Here is an 8,189-nt window from a genome sequence, read left to right as displayed (position 1 = left end):
GGTCTTACACACACACACCTCACACAGTGACTACATAGGTCTACATACACATTTCACACAATATACAGGTCTATACACACACACACATACACACACACCTCACACAGTGACTACATAGGTCTACATACACATTTCACACAATATACAGGTCTATACACACACACACATACACACACACCTCACACAGTGACTATATATTCAAGTCAGTATTCTTTAAGAACAGAAGCATCAGAAAAATCACTGTAGCTCTGGGCCCCTTTACAGCTTCAGTTTCTGTCTTTTCTGTGTCTGTGAAGAGTGGATGAAGAGGGATGGATGTCTGTCAAATGTTGCCCTTTCCCACTAGTGTAAGACTGGAAAGCAGGGCCCTTACTACACCCTTCGCGAGGGACAGGGGGATGGCTCTTGTGAACAGGTGACTTTCAATCCTCATGGAGGTACTGAGATCTGAGGGAGGTCTTTGCCCCCATCACTGACCCCGGGGTCTTGGCTTCACGCTTCCAGATCAGAGCATCCTGCATGCCGCAGGGGACATCCGTCTTCACTGATGCAGCAGGTGCCCAACTACAAGGCCCTGTGAGCACACAAGGGGAACAGCAGTTTCATGTTCTGGATTTGGTAGGTTTTCTTTACCTGAAACTGTCTGAGGCGGCTGGAGAACTGGCTTGGAGGTCTAGTGCTGTGGCCCCTACAGAGATTCCCAGCACCTCACAGCAACTCCAGTTCAAGGGGACCTGATACCCTCTTCTGGCCTCAGTGGTCACCGCCCCCATAAATAAATACACACATATACACATGAATAAAAATTTTAATTTTAAAATAGGAAGGCAGATCTTTGTGAGTTTGAACCCTGCCTGGTCTACACAGCAAGTTCGAGTGCAAGTGGGGTCATATAGTTAGACAATAATAATGTAATTATTATACATTGTTGTCGTCATAAAAACAAATTAAAAAATGAAAGATTTCAGAACATATCTTTGTTAAAAAAAGAAACACAAAATGGGTACAAGTATACTTGTTTGGAAAGCGATCTGTCAGCGTGACCATTTAACAGAACAAATAGCAGGTTCTGCCCTCCAGTCCATGAGCTCTGCAGCCATGGGCTTTTGGACAGCATTACAGCACCACTCACGAAATTCCCTCCTGTGGGTCCTGCCTGAAAACCCCGTCAGTGTGCACCAGGAGGTACGCTCTGCCCGGCAGCTCCATATTACAGCATGCCAGAGCTCAGCACTTGCCAGGTAAAACCGATTTCTGTTACCCTGTAGCAGCCTACATAGCACCTTCCAGCATCAAAAGCCTAGCCAGCTTCATGTTTCCCAGGTGGTTTAAGGCTGATTTCGCCATGTTCTGTAGCCATGATGTGTGGTGTCTTCAGCACTAGGGTGTTGGCATATAGTTGCCGAAGGTGACCCAAAGCAATGGCAGCAGCCTGTGCTGTTTTGGAGACCTCTGGAGCAGCTCTAAACAAATTTGTAGGGAGGTGCCCCAAGCCTATGTGTATCCCTGTAGACCTGGCTTGCTCTCGGCCTTGGTTGGAGAAGCCTCTCTTGGCAATGAACAGCAATCAGTCCACACAGAGACATAGAGCGGAGTCAACTGCTCAGCCCTAAATGTCACCAAGGCTCAGGGGACATCAGGGATGAGAGACTGAGGAGGTGTTACCTGGACAAGGCCTATACAAGATCAGGTCAGCCACAATCTCACCATAGGTGGGGTAAGACAATATCCATGCCCCACCCCATACTGAGGGGCTACTGGCAGTGGGCAATTGCTAGGGAGGAAGAGCCATCTTTTAAGAGACATATTTATGTGTAAGTATGTATGTGCCTGAGTGCCCACAGAGGTCAGAGGTCATTTCCCCTGAAGCTGGAGTGACACGTGTCTATAAGCTACCTGCTGTTATGATGAGGATCAAACTCAGGTCTTCTAGATGAACAACAAACACTTTTAGCCACCAAGGCATCTCTTTTTGAAGATGTGGCCACTAGTAGGTCCTGCAAGTTCCAAAGGATTGTCTACTCCCTCCCATACATGGGTAGCACTCACTGACCCTAGTGGGTTGCATATAAAAGACATGAAGTTGGGGGGGTATGTGTTGGGGGAGACACTGTGGGAGGATGTTAGAATAGATATATTCCATTATATACATGTATGAAATTCCCCAAATAAAGAAAACAATGTTTCAGAAACCAGTGAAATCAAAGGCTGCAGAACTAAGCTGGGAAGCACCCTCACAGGGGACTAGACATTAACAGATCCCTTTTCACTAAGAAGCTTCTGAAAAGCTCCACAACCCAGGCCCACAGTTCAAGACACAGAGCACTCCAAACTAGCAGAAGAAACATTTATTCTTGGTTTTGTTAAATAGACTATTCTCATCATAGGGTGTGTGGGTTCTGAAAATACTTTTAAAGAAAACTTTAGACAAAGACTAGATTCCACTGTGGAGGTCTTTTCCTACAGAAGTTTCAGGGGAAGGTCACTGAGCCTATGGCAGAGGAGAAGTGGGAGGCATGTGACACACCTTCATGCAAGCGGAGCTCGAACAGAAGAACTAAGGCTCTCTGAAGCCGAGGGAGGGTGCTCAAAAGATACATGTTGATGCTTCCTTCCAAGACTCAGCATACGACCTGGCCCAGGGGTGATGGCTGTCTGGGGACAGGAGCAGTTATTACTTGATGCTTCTCCGTGATGGGCACTGGCAGTTCCAAGGTTGGAAGGTTGTCCCTTGAGCTCCGGCTGAGCAGGCAGGGTTTTCTTCTGGTTCCACTCCAAGAACTCAGATTTCTGCCCATGCAACAGCTTATCTTCCAGGAGCTTCCCAAGGGACGCCATGAGTTCGTGGGCTTCAGGGGGCCCACAGCTCATAAAGAGAGCCATGTCTTTTTCCGATCTGTGTCTTGTGCTGTCTTTACCGGAATAAACCCACTGAAAAAATTGTTCTATCTTTTTTCTGAAGTAACCGTCAGGAGGATGTTCCTTCTTGGCTGGTTTTTCCTTAGTAGGTTGGGTCTTCTTTCCTGCTTTGGATGTCTCTAATTCCTGAGGGTTGCTTCTACCATTTTCTTTTCTGGATACTGGCAATGCCAGTCTCTTCTCAGCTGATGTGAAATTCTTTAAGATACGTTTGAAGATACTGGGCTCTTGCCATGGTTCCACACTGATTCCTGTGTTGTACGTGTCACTTTGCACGTCCCTGAAAATGGAGATGTCTGCACTAGACATGCTGTTGGAAGAAGAGGGCGAGTAGCCGGAGAGGCTGTCTGAGGCAAAGGATGATTCGCTCTCCCAGCCTTCAGACTGACACTGTGGCTGATACTCCATCTTTGACCTTAGTTCCTTAAACAGCTGTTTCTTAAAGCCCAATACTCTTAGCTCTTCAGGAACTGACATCTTTGACGGGTTCTTCTCTGTGGCCACCAGAGAGCTTGGTCTACACTCATCTTCAGTTTTCTCTGTGGAGCTTTCTGACTCGATGCTAGAATCAGGCTCCGACATAACGACACTTACCTCCCGGGCTTTGAGGATCTCTTTGAGCATGTTGGGTGCCGCCGTGTATTTTGGATGCTTTTCTACGCTCTGTTTGCTTTCAGCAGTTACTAGTTCAGAAGAACTCGCTATCTCATTCTCTGGTTCAGACCTAGCCGCTTCTTCCTTTATGGGCTGCTCTTGTCTGGGTCTGCTTTGTAGTACAGCCTCATTCTGACTTAGGTCCGGGTTGCTGGGCCTATCATCAACTGTCTGGACTGTCTCTGTAACCTCAGAGGCAGGGCTAGAGACTGACGGTCTCAGGGACCCCTCTTCTCCTTCGCTGTCTACATGTGAGAAGGTGAGAGAGTAATCTGTGGTGGGGGCTGAGTCTGTGGTTTCTAATTTGTCTCCATGGAGAAGGTCGGAGCTTCCCCTGAGGGGACTGAGAAAGTTACTTTTCAAATCCAGCCCAGGAATACTGTTTAACAATAAGGGGAGATCAGACTGAGAAAGGGGCCATGTTTTCGCTTCTCTCAAAATATAGAATTTTATGGATTCAATAACCTTGATGGGGAGGCCCCATTGCTGACTCACCTGGAACCTTATCAGATGGGCTTCCAGCATTTTCTGGGTCTTGTGATCAAGAAAAGGTATTTCTGGAATAGCAGTATTGCAGTGGATCTTTCCCAGGGGTGAGCCCCAGAGAGATGATGCATCTTCAGCGAGCCATGAACAACACACCTCGATCGGGATCCGACCCATAGTGATCTGCCAGTACTTCCTGCTCATGTGTAACCTCAGAATGCTTCTTGTGTGTCTTTGGTCCAAGTTCTTCCTTGAGATGCTGAACTGTCTATTTTCCAAGCCAGTCCTTGAGCGACATGCCCATCCCCCCTCTGTCTCAGGGTTAGCCTTCAAACCATCCAGTACATAACATCCTGAGAGCATCTGTGGGTTGTCTAATGGGCATTTCCCGAGGATTTGGCCAAGGTTCTGGGCTACATCCTTTCTTAGCTGTGGCTTCATGGGGACCTTCACACAATAACTTTCCGAGTGACTTTGCTCTCCAGTCCCAGGGTCAGCGCAGACGCTGCCCCCGTATACACAGCATTGAGACTTAACATATTTGTAGCAGTGGGAAGATGCTCCTGTTGGTTTGAACTGAGCATCCATCATTTCTGGCATTCCTGCCCCATTGCATGTCGAGAAGCACCAGGGTGAGATTAGGTTGTTTGGTCCATAGGGATCCAGGTTGTTCTGATGTTCACTGCTGAAATGAAAAAGGCCAGACCCGGGGATGGAAACATAGTTCTGTGAAGGCTGGCTGCTCATGGGAAAGGTGGGAACTGGAAGACCAAAGGCAGTTTCATATTGCTGGCATTCAGGGACCAAACCCCACAAACTATTTTGACGATTCTGCAGCAAGTGGTATTGCAAATGTTCTTTCCCATTTAAGAAGTCTGAGACGGTCCTGGTCTGTGGTATCTGTAGAGCACTTCCACAGGGTAGAGACGGCAATGTCATGGCAGACAGTGGAGACTGCATGTGGGTCTGAGACTTTCCCTCAGTAAGAGTCTGTGGCTGGGGACTTACCCTAGGAAAAGGTTGAGGATGGACGAGGGTGAGAGGCAAGGAGGCGTGGTGCTGGGGAAGGGCAGGAAGACCGTGACTCAGAACTGGAGCTGTCGCGGCTTTACAGACCCCATTGAACAACACAAGGCAAGGGTCTGGTGAGTAGCTGCTCACGGGGACCAGGAGAGTAGCCACAATGGACTCACTGTGCAGAGAGGGGAGACCCCAGAAGAGCTGGCTGTGTTTCTGACCCAGGTCTCCCTCTTGAATCTTCACACACAGGAGCTGGTCAGAAGCCCCGAACTGCTTTCGTTTCCCTTTCAGCTTCAAGCTGATTTTCGGGGCCTGGGTGTCCAGATTAGTGACAGTCAAACCTGGCAAGTTCCACGGGGCTGTGAGTTGGCATTCTGACCTCTTGGCATCTGGAGAAGTATCATCTCTTTTTTCCACCTCCTCCAAAATCTGGAGAGCCATCTGCTTTTTCATTTGTCTCTTCAAGAGTTTCTGTATGTGAAGAGCAAGGGAAGAAGTCAGGTCTGCTCCTCTTTACAAGGCACCACGCCCCCTGCCCCGCCCCCAGGAAAGCTCTCTCCAGCCGAGAACCAGTGCGGCCATCTCATGAGGCAAAGCGTGCCTTCTGCCCGAGGAGGATCACGGAACTGCTGCATTTGAACGGCAGTAAAGGATGATGTACCTACCGAAGTCAAGATGGTCTGGCTGGATCACAGGATCGTCTTTTCTAGTGTAAAGTATTCCCAGGGATGGGGGAGAGGGTCGCTGTTGGGGTAGGGAATGGTCACTCGGGATTTCAAATCCAAGGGAACAGTAGGTCCTAGTGTCAGAGAGCTACTCAGTAAGAATGAAAGCGGTCCCCCAAAGGGGGTGCCCTGTGTCAGGTGACAGGATGGAGGGGAGGGTGAGAAAAGGCCCAGGTAGAGAGTTCCGAAGAGTGGCCAGGAACATTGAGAACAGTCACAAGAGCTACAGAAGCCAAAGGGAACAGAGATGGGGCGGTATGTGCTGGCAATGCCGGGGACAGCAGGCGGCTGACCTCAGCAGGACGCAGAACTTACTGTAAGTAGCTGCTGTCACGATGCCCACACATGAAGCTTCAAAGCCCTTGTAAGGACCAATACAAGGAACAGACGGCCATGTGGCCAACCTCAGCTAGCATCACCTGAGGGCTATCACCGTCGGTCACACCTCTGACCTAAAAAACCCTCAAGCTTCTACAAAGCTCCCAGCCACTTGTGGTTTCCAGTGACTATCCCTCCCAAGCCTAGAGTGGCTGCACCAAGCTCCCGGGGTGCACAGACCACGTGATGAAGGCAACACAAGGCTAAAGGGAAATACTTGAATCGCCTTCCAGAACAAGTTCTTCCCTTCTGTTTCTCTCTAGAAAGTTCTCCAAACTGGAAAACAAGAACATTAGTTTGTATGGCATTGTGGTTGTTCGTCTCAAAAGGCAAATGGTGGGGTCAGTAAGTCTCAGACACAAATCCTCTCATGGCTGAGAGGCACCTTCTAGATTAGCTTAATGAGATGGGAAAACCCACGCTAAATGGCAGCACTGATTGACAGGCTGAGGTCCCGGACTTCCTTTTCACAGAGGAGAAAGCAAGTCTGCATGGTTCATGGCTCCCGACTGCAGATGCAATGTGACAAACCGCCTTCAGCTCCCACTGTCATGGCTTCCCCACCAGAACAGAATGTGTCCTTGAACTATAAAGCAAAGCAAACTCTCACTAAGTGGCTTTGGCCGGGAATTCCATTGTGGGAACAGTAAGCATAATTAGTACAGAAACGAAGGTTGAGACAAAGATTCTACAAGCGTCTGTTTGTGGGAAACAGAAGACATCTGAGTGCTTAGGAGTACAGCATTTTACATGATGTCAGGAGACAGAAGTTGTGATTTCAGGCAACCAATGGGCCTTCCTAAACTTCTCTTGGCAAGCAAGGAGACGGACCCAGTGCCCTGGTCTTTCTTTCTTTCTTTGTTATTTTTTTTTTTTATATTTTATATTTTTTTAAAGATTTATATTTTTCATCTATATGAGTACACTGTAGCTGTCTTCAGACACACCAGAAGAGGGCATCGGATCCCATTACAGATGGTTGTGAGCCACCATGTGGTTGCTGGAAATTGAACTCAGGACCTCTGGAAGAGCAGTCAGTCCTCTTAACTGCTGAGCCATCTCTTCAGCCCCTTCTTAACAACTGCTTCACACTGATTTCTGTATCAGCCATTTCTCTGTTGCTGCGATAAAACACCATGACCAAAGCAACTTGTAGAAGAAAGGATACATTTGGGTTTACAGTTCCAGAGGATTAAGAGTCTACTGTGCCAAGAATCCTGGCAGCAGACCAATAGATATGGTGACAGGAGCAGTGAAGAGCCCACATCCCAAGCCTCAAGCAAGAAGCAGGGGAAGCAACCTTAAAATGGCGTGAGTCTTTAAGCCCTCCCGGCTCGTCCCTGGTGACATGCTTTCCCTTCAACAAGGCTACACTTCTGGAGCCTCACCCAAAGCAGCACCACCAATTAGAGGCCAAGCATTCAAATGCCTGAGACTATGGGGACAGCTCACTCAAACCACCACGCTTGTGGAGAAGTACCTCAGGAGTGTCTCTAGAAGCCATTTCTGAGAGAGCTGACTCCTGAGAGGAACTGAGTCTAGCAAATGGCATCATTAGACCATGGACCTGGGATCTCAGGAGGGGGCTCCTTGAGGGGCTCAGGTGTAATGGGGGGGTGTTGGTTTTAATGTTACCCACTGTTGTTCTGTTGGTTCTGCCCTGTACTAAGAACAAAAGGATGAGGAAGTAACAACTTTTCCTGGTTCTCTTGGACTTCTAATATCCAAGAACACTGACTTCAAATAAGTTTCTCGTCCTAACTTTGAAAGAAAATTTTCACTGTTCTTTGGGAAACTAAAGGAAGAGTTTGTGACATCATAATGGCTATGCTCAGCCCCAAGCGCTCTACTCCAGCCATTGCCTCAGGCCGGCAGCCACAGCTCAGAAAGCTCCGAGTCTTAGGGACAAAGCTTAGACTCCAGCTTTTGCTCAGAGGCCCTCAGGGGCCTCTCCTGCAGCCCAGGGAAGGCCTGGTGAAGGAGGTTGAGAGGTGGAACAGGGCAGAC

General features: G+C 48.5%; 1 protein-coding gene across 1 annotated transcript; it reads right to left on the bottom strand.

Moving 5' to 3' along the window:
* Positions 1–2,383: 2,383 nt before the first annotated feature.
* On the bottom strand, positions 2,384–5,540 carry LOC117713486 (spermatogenesis-associated protein 31D1-like). The gene has a single exon (XM_034509675.2). It carries the CDS (start codon positions 5,530–5,532, stop codon positions 2,530–2,532), a length of 3,003 nt encoding a protein of 1,000 aa, XP_034365566.1. The 5' UTR covers positions 5,533–5,540; the 3' UTR covers positions 2,384–2,529.
* Positions 5,541–8,189: the final 2,649 nt, after the last annotated feature.

The sequence above is a fragment of the Arvicanthis niloticus genome, chromosome 8 (assembly GCF_011762505.2).
Source record: "Arvicanthis niloticus isolate mArvNil1 chromosome 8, mArvNil1.pat.X, whole genome shotgun sequence".
Taxonomy (NCBI): domain Eukaryota; kingdom Metazoa; phylum Chordata; class Mammalia; order Rodentia; family Muridae; genus Arvicanthis; species Arvicanthis niloticus.
This window is presented reverse-complemented; position numbering and strand designations above follow the sequence as displayed.